The sequence below is a fragment of the Megascapheus bottae genome, chromosome 26, assembly GCF_031878675.1.
Source record: "Megascapheus bottae isolate mThoBot1 chromosome 26, mThoBot2.hap1, whole genome shotgun sequence".
NCBI lineage: Eukaryota > Metazoa > Chordata > Mammalia > Rodentia > Geomyidae > Megascapheus > Megascapheus bottae.
Window position 1 is genome coordinate 14,180,295 of NC_143534.1, and position 21,015 is coordinate 14,201,309.

A 21,015-nucleotide genomic window follows, 5' to 3' on the forward strand; every position below is an offset into this window, starting at 1 on the left:
CAAGGAAGTTGTCACTTCTAACTTTCAGTGGTGAAGCACAGGGCTAGGAAGGGGACTGAACTGGCAACATACCCACTGTACTTCCTGTCCTCATAGAAGCAATTGGGATTATGTTCTGGTGAGGAGTATAGGAAACCCTTAAGTGTGGCCTCCTTCTTCAGGCTGTGAAGGGTCAAATACCCACATCCATCTTCACAGCTCCTATTCCCTCCTGAGCTCTTTCACTGGCGTCCTACATCACGCATAACAACCCAAGCAAAAGTAGAAGTTTTCCTGCAATCTCCATTAAAGAAGAAAAATAGATGCAACTTATTGCTAACATTCACCCACTGTTTTCGACTACAACGTGAGCCTTTTCTTTAGTCAGGAGGCAAAGTTCTTTCAGAATATAGGTCAAAATTTTCTTTTCCTTTTGTAATTCATGTATGTGTGTGTATCTTAGATTGTTCTTACTTTTGTAATTCATATGTATATATATGAAAGAGGTAAATAGATACATATCCATATATATCTCTATCTCGTTCTATCATCCATCTATCTTTCTGCGTGTGTATCTCATCTTGAAGATTTTTGAAGAATATGAGACATGCTTATTTCAAAAACATTCAAGAATACTTTCATTTTATTCCATTAACAGTTATATTGCCATTTGGATATTAAATGTATTAGATAAAATTCAGATCCCCCAATTTGTCATTTAAATCATAATCTGTGTAGTTAATAACCTTTTTCCTTATATGTGAAAGTCCTATGGTATGTTGTATTTACTGACACATCAAATTATTCAACACAAATGTATTGCATAGTAAAAATAATTTTCAATCAGAATAATTTGTCTGAGTGTTCCACAGAAAAATTCCCTTTCAAAACATTTAATTCTCTTCATCAAATGGGAAATGTAAAAAAAATGAAAGCTTTGTGAAAGGCACCATGTTGTTACCAATAATGAAAATGAAAAGTTATTATTCAGATGTTACCTGGAAAAAGATAAAGGATATTGTCTGAATTTCTAGGGCCATTCACCAAAGGCAGGCTCTGCTATAATTTTAAAGAATGGAAATAAGAATTTTTCATCAGTCAATAGTAATTACGTTGCAGATTTTCAATACCTATTTCTAAAAGAAACATTTTAGTTTCAGCAGCAATTAGAGCTCTATTATTACTCTTGTTATGGAGTTCTAATATTGGAGCTCAATAAAAAAATCTTATACATAAAATATATTTTTTCTAAGTTTTATATACTTAATAGTTTCTTAAAAGATATCATTCATATAGCATTCAATTCTGTACTTTGAACTAGGGAGTTTAGTTCAAAACTACTATCATATCTAATTTCTAGGGTTTAATCTCTTTTAAAAATTATTTTGAGTTTTCATACATTGATGCTGTGCAGAGGTTTTCAATATATTTCCCACATTAAATCACAGGGCACCTTGAATTGCTTTTGGTAAGTTGTTCAGTGTGGCCTTGAACTCACAGTCCTCTGGCCTTAGCTTCTTGAGTGCTAGCATGCACCACCTCTCTGTTGTTAATGTGCATCGTTCTCTATGATTGCAGGAGGACACAGATCACAATTACTACTTATCTAGGATATATGGTCCATCAGATTCTGCCAGCCGAGACTTGTGGGTAAACATTGACCAAATGGAAAAAGACAAAGTGAAGATTCACGGAATTCTGTCCAACACTCACCGCCAAGCTGCAGTAAGTTGTTTCTCATTTAGGATTTCTTCTTTCCCGCTGTGAATTACTGTCATATAACTTTGTCTTTGTGGTCACTTTCCAAGTATATTCATCTCTGTTAAGCACATTGATGAACGTACAAAAGATATTAAGGAAAATGTGAGCTGTTTTGATAAACCACTATTACTGGAACCAGTTTCTTAGTGTCTCTGATGAGTTATGTTTTTGATTCAGTTGAGATTCATCTTGCTTCACTCTCAGTTTACAAAACATTTTAAAACATTACCTGACCTTAGTATTGTCCACCTGACATGGGTTTATTTCCCTTGGTCTTATAAAAGATTTAACCAATTTCACTGTATAGAAGTTACAGTATATGCAGAACCGATTTTTAGCTTTGGTGAGGCAATGTAACTTCAAGGGAAAGAACAATAAATTATGAGACATCAAGGTGACATTTTTAAGGGTGGTGTCTTTATTTACAAGAGAACTTTCCTTAAATAAATGATTTAACTACTGTGTAACATCACCTTACCGTCTGATGTCAGAACAGGAGAGAGTATTCAAAGCAGCAACATTCATTCTACATGGTCACTGCTAATTTTTTGGTGAATCAGTTGAATTTTATATAAATTGGCTGTTTCAATTTTCAGAACAATCATAATACTACTAATATCTGGATGTGTCTTAGGAGAGGACCAAGTCTTGCAAAAAATCAGAGGACCTATTCCCAATTGTGTAGCTCAAAAGGGAAACTGAGGTATCGGCCTGGTGGAATTGCTATTCAAAATGCACATGTCCAATGGATTATACCCTGTTCTCAGAACATCCTTTGGTAATCATTTCTGTTTAGATGCCAGCTTTTTCAGTTTTAGAATTTACTAGGTTTTCTGGGATGAATGACAAGCGTGAGCATGTCAGTGAGGCCATGTCTTCAGTTCAATATGGCTTCAAGTGAAAACAAAACACATTTATTTAACTTCTCAAGTGCAGTTGACATTCCTTAAAATTTTAAAATTATCTTCAAGTCGATGTACAAAGGAGTTGCCATTCAACAAGGCTGCTGATAAATACAAGACATTTAATAAGTGTCAACTTTTTTTATCATTTTCCCCATTTCTCTCAAACCTACTCCATCTCTCCATTTTCTTAATTTTGTGGGCTATACATTGTATTTTTTTTACTGCAATCCCTGTCCACTGATAAATTAAACATCAATGTTTTTGGTAATGGCTGTCCTTGTGTATACATGAAAATTTTTATGTCTGGAAATCAACTTGCAACTGCTAGATGGAAATTAATTATAGTTCCTTGTAATGAGTCATTGGATTTCAGTGTAGAACGTTTTATAAAATTTGAGTCTGAGAAACAAAGTAGCTATTTCTCCTTGCTGAATTCCATCATCCATTTTTAGTTCCATATCCAGGCAACCCTGGGCACAATGACAGATTCTGAAGGGATGCTCTGTGGATATTAGAGCAGATTTGCAAAAAATAAAATAAAATAAAATAAAAGGAGAAATTGAGAAAGATTAGATTAGGCCCATTGTGTTGGTGTGTAGTTTATTGCGATGGAGAACCTTCCAGTTATAGTCCAGTGTTTCGTACTGCCACCTACATGGTATGCAGTAGGAATGTTGGTGTCACGTGGGGAGCTTTTGTGCAGTGGTGGTGTCCTGGGGCTAGATCCTGTTAGTGAAATCTCTACACAGTGCTAGAAAACTCTTCAGATAAAGACCTTGATTTCTTCCTACACTTGTGGATGTGTGCCATCTGTTTTCATCTGTGGACAGTTTTGTGTGTCCTCTCTCTCCTTGAAGAGCCCTTTGGACTAGAGTTCACTTGGCTCTCTTAAGATCTCAGCCCCATGTTAGTCTCAGGAAAAGTAACATTGCTGCTTAAGACCCATGTTTGCTTAGGGCTCCTGAGGAAGGGTATAGCAGCCTTCAGTACCTGACACAGACTTGGAATTAAAAAAGCGTCTACTCTTAACTCAACTGGTGTTTTATTGCATTGGTGATTCAATATTTATAATTGCTCAAAGCCTTTTAGCTACCATGTCATTGTCAGAGTGTAAAGACTTGTCTTTCCAGGCATTAGAAATTGGCCCTGTATCCATTTTCATAGGACCTTAACAGTAACACAGAAACACACACACACACACACACACACACACACACACACACACGCACACACAAGTGCATGCACACACTAATATGCACACATATTTTCACCCATCCCCTGCCCACATGCACATAGTTGTGGAGCTTGCACTCAGAGCCTCATGCTCTTACTTAATTTTTTCCACTCCAGGCTGGTACTATACCCATTGAACCACTCTACCCTTTTGAACCATAGTTCCACTTCTAACTCTTTTTTTCCGGTTATTTGAAGATAAAAATCTGATGGATTTTTCCACCAAGGCTGCCTTTAAACAATAATCCTTAGTTCTCAGCCTCCTGAGTAGCTAGGATTACAGGTGTGAGCCACCAGTGCCTGGCCTATAATTTTTCTTTTTCACCTTTTCAGAAAGAATTATTCCCTTCATGAATATAGTTTAGCCTATGCTGTTACATTTCCCAGAGTAATTTCAGTTTTCCTCGTATCTTTTCCCTATCTTTTCAGTCCTGTTTCTCTCATCCATTTCCATCCTATGATTCTTAGATTAAAGCCAGTTGCACACCCCTCATGGACAAAATCATAGCTACTTTTTCCCCTTGAAGTTATTGAAAGGCAAGGAAAATAGCAAATGAACAGGATTCTTGATGCAAAGCAGTCTGCTAATTTGGTTTGAAACAGGATTTAATTTTAAGCTCTATGGGAAAGAGGGTATAGTTCTCAAATCTTACCACCAATAGCTATAATTTACATGCTCAAGGGCATACATTCTGTCCACAAATTAGACCAGCAAAAGCAAAGAAAGATCTAGCTAGGGAAAGATGCAGAGAGTACTAACCAGTCCAGTGCTATACAGGAAGAGGAATTGTGAAAGGCAGAAGATTGGTCTTCCCAGAAGCGATTGGCCTGCAGGCCCTTCCCTGCTTCCTCTGGATGGGAAAAGGAGGAGACAGGAGAGGGGTATCCAACCTGTGTGGGAATACTACTGCTAAACCATGCCTCCAGCCCTGCTTTATGCTGTTTTTTTTTGTTGTTGTTGTTTTTAGGATCAGGTCTCACTCTATGCTACCTTGGGTTTCCTGCCGTAGTTGATCACATCTAGGATCACAGGCATGCACCATAAAGTCCGGCATCCTAAGGGAGACAAAAACCTCCAGGGCTCCTTTTCTTGACTTTTCTGGCCTTTAGCTTCAGTCCTCTTAATCTCAGCTTCCTATGTAGCTTTGGATGGCAGGCGTGTGTCACTGTGTCCTGCTGTGGGGCTGAGGAAGTAGCTTATGAACTTCTCTTCCTGACTTGGCTTAAGCTGCAATCGTCTCATGCTCAAACTCATCGTGTAGCTATGATTATCACCATGAGTCAGCTGTACCCAGCTTGCTATGACATTTTGGGGACTTGAATTCAGGGCCCCGGCTTTATCCTGGAGCTCTTTAGTTCAAGGCTAGTGCTCTACATTTTGAGTCATAGCTCCCCTTCCAGTTGCTTGGTGATTAGTTGGAGGTAAAAGTCTCATGGAGTTTCCTGCCCAGACAGGTCTTGCGCCACAATGCTCACCTCTCAGTCTCCTGAGTTTGTAAGATTCCAGGCATGAGTTAGTCACCAGCTGCCTGGCTTTGACTATGACTTTTTAATGAAAAATTTCCTTTCCATTCCCATGGATAAGTGTGAGTCAAGCAGTAAATTTGGAAGCTTAGTGGAATATTCCAGAAAGGAGATGGTAGAACTCAGGTACACATTTTTTTGTTAGCTACCTGAGAACAAAGTAAAACATAGAAACCATGTAACTCACATGTTAGCTAGGTATTTCAAAATACATTGATTGCTCTTTCTTTGCTTTATCAACCAGATCATTAACCTTCGTATTTATATACACAGCCGATGAAATTCGATTCCACATGCTTTTGTGTAAATGCCATTTTCCCCCATCATTATTTAAGAAATAATAATAAGGCAGATAATAAAACCTGGTTTTGTAGCTGATGAATATGAGTCAAGCCTCATAACTTTCCAAATGATGGACACCATATGGCAAACACTATGAGGAGAATTTTCTCTGAAAATCCTTAGCTACATGTGTATTTTTCCCCTATTCAATGTTATACAATTTTCAAGATGGAAATCCAGAAGTTTTCCTCTCTAAACCTGGAAATCAGCCTCAATTTATCTCAATACTATATATGGATCTTTCAAATTGTAAATGTTTATAATTTTTTCTTCTACATTTCTGGATCAAACTGCTTAATTCATTACTGAGAAAGAAATTTCATTTAACGGCCAGTCGAACTAGAATTATTCTGTTTTTTGAAATCCTAAATCACATTCTATTTTACATCTCTGAGAAAGATCTCTGTCCTAAATGGAGTTGGGGGTTAGTGGATATTTTCTGGAATTCTGATCTCTCTAAAATCTTAATTTTATAACTTGAGAAAACACCAACAACAAAAGAAGGAAAAAAAATGCCTGTTTTGACAACTGCTCTTCCAGCTTTACTACACAGAAAATAAAAATGAAACTTTTACCAAAGGATACTGAAAACCTTGAAGGAATAATGTTATTTGGAAGTCCTAATTCTTTTTTTAAAAAAAAATATTGTAAAGGTAATATACAGGGGGTTACAGTTACCTAAGTCAGGTAATAAGTACATTTCTGTTTGATTGTGTCTCCCCATCCTCCAACTTCCCTCCAGGTTTTCCCCTTACCAACTCCCTGAGTCCCAAGTTCATTTCCAACATAGTGTCTAATGAGGATCCTTTTTACATTTGTTCAATCTTGGTCCCTGTTTCTGTGTCTTCCCCTCCCTTCCCCAAATCAGATAAACTTATATACAAGACAAAAACAGCATGAAACTCATAATTCTTTACAACAACAAAAGAATCCTTATCAAAGAAAAAAATAGAACCTGATAGAAGTTAATAAGATCAAATAGGTTTTTTTTTGTTGTTGTTGTTGTTTTCTTTTTCTTTCAGGACTACTGTCATAGGGGAAGAGGCTTTGATATAGATATTGATTGGTTCAAATCTAATCTAACCCTGTCAAGTAAGGATTTATACGTAGTGGAATGGGGGATGGACGGTGGACAGAAAATTGCTAACTGGAAACATGAAGGTGAGGGAGATTTCCGAGGCACTGACCTGATAGGATTCCTCTCTAGGCCTACTTGGCCAATCAGCATCTCTGGAGACAGTGGAGAACGAATCCTGCCATTGCCCTTCAATGTTTAATAGAAGGGGAGGGTTTCTTGCTGAGCTGACTTCATGCAATTTTTGTTAGTTAAAACTGAATTCTATTTGCAAAGTACACAGTGGAACCTAGCAGAAGATTCAGAATCTGACTACAATTTAATCAAGCAATGCATCTTCCTAGGATCCTCCGATAACCAAGATTGGCATGCTCGCTAAAATGAACCAGCAGATTTTGCTAAGATTGAATGGTGCAGAGATAGGCATAGAAATCCAAATGGATGGGTGGATAGTTTGGTAGATGGATACCGATGCCCTAGACTCGTATCTATGCTATTGCCTGCAATAGTTTGCATCGATTTGTCAAATACTTGCCAATGTGCTCTTTGCCAGACACAAACATATTCTGGCTCCCAAAATGTTTTGATCTTTCCCTCTGTATATTTGGTGTGAGGAAGATTTTACTTTTTAAGAGACAGTGGGAAATGTTAAGAGTGCTGCTCTTTTACTGTCTCTTTCAGAATGCAAGTTAAGTATTTTTTTGCTGAAACCATTATGACTTTTGATGTGATACTTATCCAATGTTTAAATTGGATGTCATAATTGTTTGAAAAATTTAAATTGTCTGTGATGGAATTCTCTAACAACTAGAATATCCACATGAGTCTTCATTACCAGAATAGAGTCCTCTGGAGAGCTTTTCCCCCTTCTTATTGCCTCATGGTGCATTTCCCTCATGATCTTCCATTTGCATACTGTTTACGGGTGGGACAAATTTGACTACCTATGGAGACGGTCCTGTGTGCTTTTCTCATATTGCTCCATTTTGTTATGACCATGAACTGAACAAAGCCAAGGAATTGTGATTATTTTACTAAATGATTATCTTGAAAGACAATCAAATTCTATAAATCACATATATTATACAAATAAATATGTCATATTTATCACTTATGTCATTTTTTAGATCACATATGTGATAAATATATAACTAATATAACCCATAATATATAAAAGCAATATAGTATATATTATATATCATATATGTGATACCTAATGAATACATACTTATATCTAATATTATATTATGATTATAAATAGACCCAGTACTTAAAAACATCTGCTATAACCAATTTAGAAAGAAAGAAAACATTATTTTGGCTGGTAGATTTTTTTCACCTTGTTGAAAAGGATTTAATTCTCTGAAGGGAAGATTATCATCATCTGGAGGTAGGAGCTTTCTAGGAAACTCCTAAGAAGATTTCACTGTGTTGCCCTGTTTGAGGATGACTGGTCAAGCAAGTCACAAAATTGCCACATCCCCAGGGTCTGTTGGGACAAATGAATGCTTTTAAAGTGCTTAGTCATCACGTATCTGTACTCTATAATTCCCTCAGTGGAAAATTTTAGACCCATGTAAATGCATCTCAGGAAATGCACGAGATGCTGTTATCCAGAAACAAATCTGTTTATCTCTTTAACACATTTCACATTTGCCAAGATTTCCTTGCAATAATGGCTTAAAAGTTTCAAAGAGCATTTATGCAATATAAAGCCTTGTTATTCCAAGTGCAGGCAAAGCAGCATGCTAGCAATCCTGGGACTGTGTGGAAAATGTAGGATTTCAGCTCCTAGCCTGCCTACTCTGGCTTTGAATTTTAACCAGCATCTTAAGTGATTCTTACACACTGAAGATAGAGAAGCCTGGTGAACCCCGCTGAATAATAAAAGTTCACACTGCTCATCTGAATAATTCTCTACATTTGCAAGCATAGGCAAACTGCTATCACCCAAGAAGCTTCCTAGATCTATACAATATAAGTGGTAAAAATAATGTAACAACTGCTCCCTTAATCTCCTATTCAGTGGAGTCAGAATCAGGTAAGAGAATAAAGGTTTACATTTCATTTTCCAGTTTATTAATATTCCCTCGAAGAGTGTCATTCTCAGTTCTGCTACTTAAATTCTTTCAGTCCAGCTCTGTTAGTCTCTATGAAAGACTTCTACAACACTCAAATTTATGATTTATTGGGGGTGGGGGTGGAAGGCATTTGCCCTCACTCAGTACAGTTTCTAATCTAGATACATTTCATTAGGGCTGCGGTTTAAGGAAGACAAACATGGTGGGAAATAAAGACCGAGGGGCAGTTTGGGAAGGTTTTACATCCTCTGGCATGTTCTTGATCTCCACACTCTGCTTTCATCTTCGGCTCTGCTGTCTCACACACAGATGGCCATGCCTACATTAAATAATAAGTTGTTGGATCTACCAAGAACAAAAGAATTGAGGTCTGCCATCATAAGGGTTCTTGGTGGAAAACATGGTTTTGAAAGACTTGTTCATCAGAAGGAGATGAATCGCTAGTATAAAAGAGAAGACACAAGATGCACTTATCATGACATAGGTTTGAGTGTCACTGCTACCGATAGTTTGAATTTATTACTTGTCCTTTTTTTGTGAAGTTTTGTCTTGAAATATTTCAGGCAAGAAAAAGCTTTGCAAAGAAATTGTGTTGGTCTACAGCTTTCATTTCATTCCTCAAATGTTAATAATTTAAAAATCTATAATATGATGATTCATTCCAAGAAATTAACATTTGTACTGTACTTTTAATTTAAAAAAAATCATAGTCTTGTCAAGTGTTTGTGCCCACTCTATAATCCTAGCTACTCAGAAACTGAGATCTGAGAATTGTGGTGTGGATCATTAAAAAATATTATCGTTTACTTTAAATAGAAGCACAAAGCAGTTGTCATTCAACAAAGTTTATGAATATAATCCATCTTGATCAGTGTCACCCTTTCATTGTTCTCTTTCATTCTTTCCAACCTACCCTTTCTTTCAATGTTCTTAATTTTGTAGAACATGCTGTGAGTTTTTAAAAATTAAATATATATATTTATTTCTCACTGTCTGTTGACAAGAAGTCTGACATCTGTAGGGCAACACTGATTTTTGGTTAAAGTTTGCTTACCAATTTTATATTGCTTTGCTCTTTTCTTGTATTCACACATGATAGAAAAGGGTCTCTCTTTCTTTTGTTTTTATTATGATAATGTACAGAGGGGGAGAAGGAATGTAGCCATTACCTGATACATGCCTTGAGTTTTGTGACTGCATTCTCCCTCCTTCTCTTCATTCCTCTTTCTCCCACCCCTCCTTTTATTCAATTCCCTCCTTTTCTAGTACTCATTTACAGGAGGCATATTTGAAGAATTGTTTTGTTTATGGTCTCTGATTTATGCCATCCTCGATTTCTTCATGATTAGGCACAATCCTCTGCTTCTGACAGAAGTGCAAAGGGAATGGTAATTTTTCCTTCTTTGTGCATCCTAGCAGGCGATACATGGCTGTTGTGTGAATGAATCCAAAGTTTATGGGTTGGAAGACTCAGTCTCTGATTCAACTGTGTTGGAGAAGTGTAGCCCAATGAACAATGGATGGTTAGATTCTGAGAGCAAAGCCTTCTGATTACACTGATGTGACTAATGGCTTCAGTTAGATAGGCCCAGAATAGATTTGCTATGTGATCAAGGTTGGCGCCCCCTGGCCATCTCTCTCTTGCACATTCTTGCCCTTCTGCTCTTCCCTGTGGGATAATTTCAGCCTTAACACCCCACACCAGGGGGTCTTCACCCAGGGTTTCCCCTTAGTGTACCATCATGGGACTTCATAAACTCCAGAGATGTAAGGATATATTTATTCTTTATAAATTAGCAGCATAAAAGAGATAACAAGATGCATGATGACAGTGCATCTCCTTATCAGTGATATGAACTTTAATTACCTGGCTAAGGACAGTCCTGCCAAGGTTTTGTTTCCTCTGCTATTCATGAGTAATGGATATCTTGTGGAGAGGTGTTTTGTTAATAGATAATTATTTTGTTTCTCATCATTCTTTTACCAATGACTTCTTGCAACTATCTTTGCTCAATAAAGAAAAATATTTGCTGTGATGCCTCATATATTAAATGCTAAGCTCATTCTCCCAAGCACTGTAAATTCATGAATTATAATAATTTTCAATATGGCAAACATAAAAGCGTCATCATGTTGTGCATAATCATTATGTCTAGTTATGATATTAATTCTATTAGGAAGGCAATTTATCTGAATTGGTCCAATCATTTTGAGGAAAAGTATTATACTGATTTGGTGGCATAGAAAGAACATATACTTAACCATTTCAAGCTTTTTATTAGGAATCAAGGGCTGTTTTTACTTAGAAAACTAGCTTTAAGGAATGATTTTTTTAAGTTATATGCTTTTATGCACATATTAACTCAGTGATTAAGAAAGTCTTGATCAGTATACAGTAGTATTCAGAAATCATTTCAATCAAATATGAGTACAAAGAGAGCATTATAAACTCTGCTCTGATTTGTCTGAATAAAATCTATTTTAGCATCTCAAAAATAAAAAAGAAAGTCCTAGTAGTATTCAGTAACTTGAACTTGAACCCCGGGCCACAGCACTGTCCTTGAGTACTTTTCCTCAAGGCTAGCACTTGAGCCACAACACCACTTAGGCTTTTTCTGTTTATGTGGTACCAAGGAACTGAACCCCTGGCTTTGTGCATGCTAGGCAAGCACTCTATCACTAGGCCATGCTCCCAGCCACCAGAGCCTTTTTAATAGCCTTTAAGCAAGTATGTTGACATTATAGATGAACAAACTGTGGCTTAAATGTGGCTGCATTAAATGATTAAAGAAATCTCACAACCACTTACTATCAGAAGTAGATGGCAATTCAGCTGTCTTTATTGTATAATCATTTTGGATCATTCAAAAATCAGAAAAGAAAGGTTCCAAATTTAAAAACGATGTTCCATCAAGTTCCATGAGAAGTATATTTTTTATAAAAAGATGTTTTATGATAATTAAAAGATAAGCAATTAAATAAGTAAACTTTCTAATAATCATTTTATGGATTTATAGGTAGATGGATTTTAAGTTATTTACTGGGTAACTTATTTACTTGTTATATGACTTGTGCAAAGAAGAACACATCACACCAAATTGAATTAAAATTTTCATGATGATTCAATTTTTATTCATTTCTTCCCAAAATCCATGCCAGGCGTAAAAAGAAGCAAAAATGTGACTGAAGATTTTGTTTGACCTACTTTTTGACATTCCCATTGGAAAAAGTGGCATTAGTTATTTTTTAACATAATACTAATATCTATTTGTGATCGCTCCACGAGAAAGCCATGTGACTCTCAAACAAAAAATGTATTTGAATGATTAAAAATAGGATATTAGAATATATGCAAAATTAATGATTGATGCATCAGTCCATTTTTTTCTCTGCTGTCATAAACTCATGAGATCAATAATTACTAAAATTTTAGTTGCGACTAATATTCCTCCCACAAGCTGTTGTCAGCAAGATCATATTTTATAAAGATTAAATAAATTGTCAGCAAGATCATATTTTATAAGGATTAAATAAAAGAGGCTTAGGGGAACTGCAGAAGGATAGCTTACCTTTACTTCTGTAAACAGAAGCTGTCATGAAACAAAAGCAGCTGTTATTCAAGATATTTAAAAATCATCTTAGAAATAATAAATGCATCCACTCCAGATTCCTCTTATTAAGAGATTTCTGTCTCCTGGGTTTTTCATTAATTGGTCCTGGTAATACTACTAACAAATTAGCAAACAAATGAGAAGAGCTCAGGTGATTAAAAGAGCATTAGCAGAAAGCTGAGTGCTGGTGGCTCATTCTGTAATCCAACCTAACTCAAGAAGCTGAGATCATTAGGACTATGATGTGAAGCCAAACTAGGTAGAAAAATCCAAGACTACATTTTCTACAGCACTGTCAAAAATTTGGTATGACTCAAATGGTAGAGAGCCAGATGAGCAAGCAGAGTCAAAAAAGGAAGAAAAGAGAACATGAATGGCATCCATAATAATCTAAAGATAGACAGTCTGGGGTATGAGAAAAACAACAGAGGAGCAAGAAGAGATGGGTGCACACTTAGAAATCTGGGTATTGACCTTGAATATATCTGTTAGTTCATTGCCAGCTGAAATGTCAAGGAGAACTATTATGGGGAAAGCAATATGTGAGGCAAGGCCACAGACAGAGATGCACCAATTTCAGACAAATTTGAACCAAAAACCCAGTTTCTGCATATCTACCAACTATGGGAAGCCTGCTTCCTCATTACCCTCCATTCTATGACCAAGTAATAATCCATTTTGATTCACAATCATAATTCCCAGGATGTGCATGTGGCTCACTCATGAACTACAGCCATGTAGGGGGCTAATGGAGGAGAGGCTCCAGTTAACACATGAGACCATCATGTTGAAAGTGAGGTCACATTTCTCTTCATGCTCTCTTCTCTTCTCGTTCCTCAAACCTATCTCTCTTTGGATCTTCTAACTGTATTGCTCCATTGGGAATATTCCCAGGGACAAGGCTTTAGATGGAGTGATTTGAAGTAAGAAAGATACATGGCTTATTTGATTCCAGGAAACCCAACTGAATTATCTACAAGGAAGTAATGGGTATCACACAGGGATGAGTGACCACCATGATTGGAGAATAAGGTGTGCCATACACACACACACAGCTTCATGGACAAGGCCATCTGCCTACATTGTCATTATTACTCTGTAGCAGAGTGGGGCAGGCCATGGTGACAACAAAGGTGACATGTTTGTTTCAACCAGGAAGCATTTCCATCACTGATATTGCTCTTCCTGGTGATATATGAATATATTTTGAATACATTTCTTTTGTCATGTTGGAACCCCTGGCCTTGCACTTCCTAGACAAATTCTCTACCTGTTAATTCTTCTATCTATATCCCTAGACAAGGAGGTGGGATCAGAAATGCAGCCATCAGGTCTGGTTCTATCAGAATGGGAGAATCTCACTTTTTGTCCTAGCTGATCTCAAACTGTGGTCTCGAATAGCTAGGATTACAGGTGTAAGCCACCATACTTGGTTCAAGAAAAACAGCTTTACATGAACACTGTACATATATATGTATATATCTATATATATGTATGTAATATACATCTGTCTGTCCATACCCAAAGCTTATTCCAAACAATGTAAATATGTGCAGTGGTTGAGAAAAACTCATGCTACATTTGTCTAGTGCAAACTTGGTGGCAATTGACAGTTTCTTTGTGATATGTATTTCAACAAAATTGTTTCTGGCAATAAAAATGCTTAAAGCGGTAAATGTTACCTGTTTACCAGGCTGAATACAAATTAGAATGGTGATGACGTATCTACAAGAGAAAGAACATTTGTAGAATTCTTTCTCACAACTCCTTGGACATAGATGTTTTTGCCATAGCTGTACTCATCTGAGTGTGATGAATCTTCACCCACTCCAAGAAGTAGTATGAAAATGGGGTTCAGTAGTTCCCATTAGACAGCACAGAATAGACACGATGAGAAACCTTTCATAAAAGTGTAGCTTTCATTAAAAAAGAAAGGAAACCTACTTTAAAATCACTGTAAATTTTGAGTGATTAATTTCATGCCAAATGCATCATTAGAAATCTTTAGTGATATGAAAAGGCAATTATTAGTGATATTGGAAAGAGCTAAATTCTCAAGGAGGTGTACTTTTCTGTTTTTCTTTTATTTGTTCACAGGGAGAGATATAATGTAGAAATTGTCATGTTTTAGCATAATAGCCTTTTACTACAGTACTTTTTACATGACATTGAGCTCTCAGCAAGCTAATTAGTTTGTCTTTGGACTCTTATTTTAAGTGATTCATATAACTCAATATTTTCTTAGGTTTTGCTTGGAAATAAGATAGCTACTATAAATTTAAGCATTCAAACACTTCAATCTTCAGTTGCTATTTTGCTTTTTAAATTTTGTACATATTCTCAAAAATGCACAGATATACCTCATGTATTGTTTTCACATTAAGAATCAAAGCTTCAGCTGAGTGCTGGTGGCTCACGCCTGTAAACGCTAGTCAGTTCAGTGTTGGCAGGAATCTCTGTGAGACTCTGATCTACATTTATCTACTGGAAAACTGGAAATGGCTCTGTGGCTCGATGTGGTAGCACACTAGCCTTAAGCAAAAAAGTTCAAGGACAACACCCAAGCCCTGAGTTCAAGCCCCATAACTGACTAAAAAACCGAAAGAAAGAAAAAAAAGAGAAAGCTTCAAGACACAGTATAGAAACACACACACACACACACACACACACACACACACACACACACACACACACACACACAAACTTAGGACATTTCATTTTAAGACTTCAATTTTCCCCCATACTAAATAAATATAGCTCTCTACTAACTGCTTTTGTTTATTCTAAAAATTTTAAAAACAAATCCTACTTGTTATATCTGCAGAATCTATTATATTCACAAAATTCTCTTCAGATCTAGATATATAGGTGCAAGAAATTGTCCTTCATATAACTGCAGTGTATTGTGAGATATCCAAATTTAGAATGTAATAATGAAAATAAAATCTGTGGATTGTCATTTATTAAACCTTGATAACGTATTCCATTTTTTTTTGAGGAATTAACCAAACTACAAAGAGCCTCCAAACAAATTATGCACTGGGATAACAGAATCACCTCCACGATAGACAACTAGTAAGAACAGCTTGTCCTAAAGTTCAGCTTCCACATAGTCTTCACAACTTACAAACAGATCAGCAAACTATGACAGCCCAACTTTTTTCTTTTTTGCATAGATTCAGACAGTTCTTTACTGGGAAGAACTATTTTTTAGCACCATGGATGATTCAGATTTTGAAGGTCAACTACAGTACTAATGGAGTAAAGTTGAAGCATCTCTTTTATTTTTATGTGAAAGGCTCTTCATTTTACATTTACTATTCTGCACATTATTGATTTTTCTTCTTTGGTGTTGTTCCTTGCAGAGAGTGAATCTGTCCTTCGATTTTCCATTTTATGGCCATTTCCTACGTGAAATCACTGTGGCAACTGGGGGTAAGTGGTTTTCTACCCATTCACCTTAAATAATCTACCATTTCAATGAAGTTATTATTTTTAATTTACCACATATTCCAGGAGGAATATTGATTGGGGAAATCTTGTCTTCTGGAACACTCATGAGTATACACAATATGTAGGAAAGAATATAGCTATCACAAACAATTTCAGCACAAAAGGTACAGTTATCATAACTTTCAGCTTAGATCCACCTCTGCTTTTCTTCTAAATCTTAATTCACTTTTTGGCAATAAGGTTAAGAACATACAAATGAGAGAAATTGGAAGAAAACTAGGCAGAAAATGTACTTAAGGGAAATGCTGGCATATTTGTATTCTCTTTTCTTGCACATGATTAATATATATGACTACATATACAACCATATATTAGCTTAAATGGTTTCTTTTAAAAATATTTCAATGTCATCTACAGTTTTGACAACTCATTTGGGAGTCTTAAAGATAAAGATTGACATCCAGTTTGAATTGTAAAAAAAATATTTGCTTTTCTCTATAAATGTGCAGGTGAGTTTGAGACCAGCACTATTGTAGCAAGACAGCAATCATTCTCCAAAGTATCATTTTACAAGTTAGAAGTGTACTTAGCCCAAAGTTCTTCTAATGGAGTTTGAGAAAATGGCCAGAAGAATGTATCTGTAGGCATTAGACGGAAAAAGAAGGAAAGGTTGAAGAAATGAATGGAAAACTAAAATACAAAATAAAATAATGAAACATTAAAAAGGACTGCACTGGTGTAACAAAAGGCTGCAATTTCTGCCTATGTCACCAGAGATGTGAATTCCTCTCTTCCCAGAGTCTCATTCCTGGTCCTCTGAAATGGTATGAAAGCTCATTGGTTATGGATACTATATTTTATCATGAGACTCTGAAGTTAGGGAGGATTCAGAAAAAATGAAGTTCATAATCAGAAATAGTAAGAAAACATTTTTGAGGCTCTACTTTGAGCTAAAGTAATTGAACTACTTTTCCTCTAGAAATATGAAGTTGAATAATGAATAGAGCTTTGGGGTGGGTAATTGGCGATAAGATTCTCAAGGAGCTTTTATGTGTAAGCTAGTTTTAGACCATGATCCTCAGATCTCTGCCTTTAGAGCCTTGAAGATATAGCCAGGAGCCACTGGTGCCTAGCTAAAAAACCATTATAAGTTTGTAGAAATCTTTGTATTGTTTAGAGATGCCTAGCCAAGCTGATTTAGGGACTGACTCAATCAAACTAGTAAAAGTTTTTGGCTAAATAACATTTGCTTTTGATTGTTTATTAATTTTAATGTTTATTAATTGGCTTTTATTGTGTATTAATTCAATCAATATTGACTGAGGGCTTGGAAAAGGTATGAAACAAGAAGCTTCAAGATTTACTTTAAGAAGCTTAGAATCCAAGAAGAGGAAAAGGAACGTTATTAAAAAGCCCTGAGAGTAGGCTGGCTCAAAAATAAGATGATTTTTATTTGACTAAGCAAGAACAGGATTGTGAAAGAATTAATATTTGGCCTTGCCCAGAGAAAGATAGAAGTTTAATAGTCAAAGCCTTATGAATCATTCAAAAAAAGATAGAGAAGTAAGGGGTCCCTCCACCAGTGGGCTGCTGAGCCAAGTGGCAGAGCTGAACCCATGTGGAGTGTGTGGAGGCTTGTCAAGTACTTCAGCTGAGCATTAATGGAAGGGAGAAATGAGTCCCAGCAATGCAGGTCGTAGTTTGAAGATTAGGTATGGGCAGGCATTTAGTCTCTTAGATGAAATCTAGCTTGATGTGACGGTGGAGCTCCCGGTAGAGTTCTAGTGACTAAACTAAAAGAGGTGCAAGAGAAAAAGAGAGGAGCCAATCTATGACCCCCTCTTTGGAGTTGTTTATCCATTGTGTTTTAAAAGCTTTCCAACTTTAAAAAAAATCTCCATGAAGGTGAAATAAGAGAACTTAAGAACCTGAGAAGAGTCTGGAGGACTTCTGAGCCACAGATTCTTGATGGATCCCTTCTGTATTTGACTCATGCTATAACAGACCCATATGACAAGTGCTCACCAGCCTTACAGATTTTAAGTGGGCCACTAACCGTGGAAGGCAGGGGAGAAAAAGAGAAACTGCGGGTCAAGTGCCATAAAGTTGGTTGCATGTCATTCAAGTGAGGCTGGGTGCGGGAGTTTTTAAGTAGGCACACATTTGTTTCTATTCTGTTCACTGTCAGTCCTCCTCAACTGCATTCATTCGTTCCTCTTTTCTACATTAGATGTGGAATAAAACAGGATGAATGCTTCCGTGGTGAATCTGAACTGTGCAAATCAATAAAACCAATATTTAAAAATCACGATTCCCTTCATTTTACCTTCTGCTTTGCTATTTCCCATGGTCTTCTTAAAAAATCTCCTCCTCCCTCCCTCCCTCTTATACTTCTACTCACACCCATTCCTTTCACACAGACATAAATTCATTCTAGACTGAAAATAACTCCAATATAATACCTTATCTTCTTTTTAAGGAACAATATCTTTTAAAATTAGAAAGTAACTAAAACATAGACACATAATTCACTGCAGCTCAATATGTATATACATATGTACATATAGACATACATGTATGTACATATATATGAACATCTAGGTAATTGTATATCTGTTATGAATAAACTTTAAATTTCAATTAAAATATAAACTACAACTAAAATATTAGGCCTGTATTCATAAACTGCAAGAAGAAAATCACTTAACAAGCATTTTGTTATTCAAAAGCTTCAATCAACCATGCAAATAATGCACAAAATTAATTGGAAATACCATCTTATTTTCTGGTTCATTGATAGCAGTATCTGATTGCATTTGTTTATCTCTCTTTTTAAAAAGTACTTCAGAACACAAGCAAAATAAAAGTATTTATGCATTTCTTAAAATATCTCCACCAATGTGTGGATGACACCTCACTGCTTATTTTCTTTCTGTATGGATAACTAGGTTCTCATTTGCCATTAGTCTGCCAGTTTTAAGTGCTTCTAAATGTCGTGATGAGTTTGTAAATCTGAGCTTTAATTTCTGTAGCTGTCACTCAGATGCATCATGGCACCACATGATAGGAGATGGAAGGCGGGGAGTTGGGCTGTTGGGCTGTTGGTGACTTTATATAGTTTTGTAGCTGATTTTGGCCCCCATACTTAACTTAGTGTGGACAGATGGTGATCCACAATTAAAATAATGTGTAGAAATGCCAGCAGTAGGACATGAGATTAGAGACCAAAGGTGAAATGAATGAAAATACAAGAGTGAATATATAACACCTCTCTTGAGGATATGAATGGAAGGCCATGTGCTTCTTTGTATGCAGATCTATACTTGCAGAGGAAAAGTATAAATGGTACATCTGTTTTCATTCATCTGCGACATGGTAATTAATGAAATAGAAAGTGCTGCCCATTAAGTAATGAGTTTTAAATTATTAGACATCACAAAAGTCAGATAGGCAACAGTAAAACAAAATTGGGCCCTTGTACATTACCACCCACTTTACCAATCCCATTCTCTACGTTAAAAGCAATCACTAATCTTTCAGCTATGGTGTATTAAGTTCAAACTACATCTAGTCAGTAATCAATTGCTTTTACCCTATAGTCTCCAATAAGAGAGAGTTTAAAAAGACAAACCGGAGGGGCCGGGAGTTTGGCCTTGTGGTTAAAGTGCTTGCCTAGCATGCCTGAAGACCTGGGTTCGTATTCCTTGGTACCACATACGTGGAAAAAAGCCAGAAGTGGTGCTGAGGCTCAAGTGGTAGAGCTCTAGCCTTGAGAAAGTCCAAGGACAGTGCTCAAGCCCTGAGCTCAAGCCCAGGACTGGCAAAAAAAAAAAAAAAAAGACAAGGTAATAAATATTATCTTGATTGAGCCTTTGAGAAGAATTTTATGTCTTGTGTTTTGTTTTGAAACCAAATTTTCCATTTCCTTTGGTTCTGACTTTTAAATAGCAATATTTTCATTATAATTCTAAATAATGTTTTTAATTTCTAGAGGGATTTGAATAATAACAGGAAGAAAAAAGTGGGAGAAAAACTTGGGAAGTTGTATCAATGTTCAAGAAGTAACTTAGCCACTACCGGATGAGTGTAAATAACCCTTCTATATATTGCTTGCACACTAGAATACAATAAAAATACATTAATTAAAAGATGGGAAAAAACATTTTCACAGATATTTAAAAAAACAGAAAGAAGGCTGGGAGTTTGGCCTAGTGGTTAAAGCGCTTGCCTAGCATGCATGAAGACCCGGGTTCGATTCCTCAGTACCACATACGTAGAAAAAAGCCAGAAGTGGTGCTGAGGCTCAAGTGGTAGAGCTCTAGCCTGGAGAAAGTCTAAGGACAGTGCTCAGGCCCTGAGCTCAAGCCCAGGACTGGCAAAAAAAAAAGAAAGGACATTATTTACTGGTCAGGGAGGGAGGCCATGAGTACTCAGGATTATTTATTTTTCTTTGTGTGGATTTTAAAAAATTATAAAGGTGATGTCCAGAGGGTTTACAGTCACATCAGTGAGATAATAAGTACATCTTCTTTTGAACCATGTCACCTCTCTCATTCTCTCCCAGTTTTTCCCCTCTTGACTTCCCTCCCCTCAAAGTTTATAGTTCATTTCCAACAAAATGTTTTGTGGGATTTACGACTGAATTGGTTCACTTTTTGTCACACTGTTTCTGCCGCCTCTTCCCCCCCACCAAATCAGATGAACTCATATATAAGACAAAAGGTATATAAATAAAAAAAAAAACAGCAGCAGAATGGAATAAACTAAAAAAAAAAAAAAAAGAACCACAAACAGAATAATGAAAAATCTCTTAGGTCTATTTCTTGAGGTCATTTCGATCGATGTGTCATTTTTCTCCCCAGACCTAGGGCTTGAACTCAGGGCCTAGGTACTGTCCTTGAGCTTTCTCAGTTATTTCTCTACCACTTGAGCCACAGCACCACTTCTGGCTTTTTCTGTGCATGTGGTACCAAGGAATTGAACCCAGGGCTTTGTGCATGCTAGGCAAGCACTCTACCACTAGGCCATACTCTTGGCCCCTATTAGTATAT

At 36.4% G+C, this 21,015-nt stretch overlaps 1 protein-coding gene across 1 annotated transcript in view; it reads left to right on the forward strand.

Moving 5' to 3' along the window:
• Plxdc2 (plexin domain containing 2) overlaps positions 1–21,015 on the forward strand; it is a 302,801-nt gene that overhangs the window by 150,025 nt on the left and 131,761 nt on the right. The window contains exons 3-4 of the mRNA XM_090318997.1: positions 1,558–1,704; positions 15,877–15,946. Of these exons, the coding sequence (XP_090175123.1) occupies positions 1,558–1,704; positions 15,877–15,946 (217 nt within the window). The remainder of the gene's footprint in view (positions 1–1,557; positions 1,705–15,876; positions 15,947–21,015) is intronic.